The sequence below is a fragment of the Alligator sinensis genome, unplaced genomic scaffold, assembly GCF_000455745.1.
Source record: "Alligator sinensis unplaced genomic scaffold, ASM45574v1 scaffold107_3, whole genome shotgun sequence".
Lineage (NCBI taxonomy): Eukaryota > Metazoa > Chordata > Crocodylia > Alligatoridae > Alligator > Alligator sinensis.
The window spans coordinates 958,222-959,223 of record NW_005842578.1 but is presented as its reverse complement, the minus strand read 5'-3'; the positions used below and the strand labels follow the sequence as shown (position 1 = coordinate 959,223).

Here is a 1,002-nt window from a genome sequence, read left to right as displayed (position 1 = left end):
GGTGGGGCTGCTGCGACCAGCCTCCCCCTGGGCCCCCCGCCGCCTGTGGGGCAGGTTGCAGCGCCTGCCAGCTGCTCCAGAGCAGCGGGCGACTTTGAGCGGCGCTACCGGGTGCCGCGAGCGCGGCGCCGCAGGACTCGTGGACTAAGGCTTCCAGTGGGATCCTGGGTTGCTCCCCCACCGCCGGCGTCTCCTGTAATCAAACCCCGACGGGAAACGGAGAACTCGGCACCTTCCGAGCGGCCTCGGGTCTAACAAGGCTGCGGATCTGCCGTAGAGGTCCTATCTCCCAGAGGCTCGCAGCTCTAACCACTACCCCCATTCCAGGGCTTGGGGGCAGAACCCAGGCGTCCTGGCTCCCAGCAGCCCTTGCTCGAACCACTAGCCCCCACTCTCACCCCGGGACTGGGGAGAGGACTCCTCAATGCCCGCGGCCCACTGCCATGCCACTCCACACAGTCCCTGCGCCTGTCGGGGGCCCCTTGGTCTCCGCGGCGCTGGGGCACGGAGAGCCCTGTCCTGATGCCGCACAGCAGCTCCGAGCTGCTGCCTTCGGGCTAGTGCGGCTCTGAGGTGGGGCCGGGATGCCTTGGCTGTCCTCGTGGTCTTGTGCCAGTGAAGAGGCTGGTACCTGCCCCTCGTGCCCCAGCGGCCTCGTGCCTGCCCGTCTGGCCCACACTGCCCCTCTGGTTGGGGCCTGGAGCTGGCACTCACCCCGGATGGGCTGGGCCCGATGTAGCGGTAGGCAGCTGCCCCGGGGTTCGTGGCCGGCGCTCGGTCTCCCTGCCCCAGTAGCGCCCCATGACGGATCGTGGGGCCGTGACTGTCCACTATTGCCGCAGCTATGCTTGCATAGAAGCTGGGGGGGTCCTGGCTGGGGGCCCTGTTTCTCAGCTGTACCCTGACCTTGTCCCTGGTTTCAGGAGTGCAGCGGCCTCGGGGAGATGCCAGGTTCCTTTGTGCCCACGGTCACGGCCATCACGACAAGCCAGGACCTGCAGT

General features: G+C 68.2%; 1 protein-coding gene across 1 annotated transcript in view; it reads left to right on the top strand.

Moving 5' to 3' along the window:
• Positions 1-920: 920 nt before the first annotated feature.
• The window catches only part of FOSB (FosB proto-oncogene, AP-1 transcription factor subunit), a gene marked incomplete at its 5' end in the record, with an annotated part of 2,045 nt that continues 1,963 nt past the window's right edge, over positions 921-1,002 (top strand). The window contains 1 exon segment of the mRNA XM_025214318.1: positions 921-1,001. Within this exon segment, the coding sequence (XP_025070103.1) occupies positions 921-1,001 (81 nt within the window).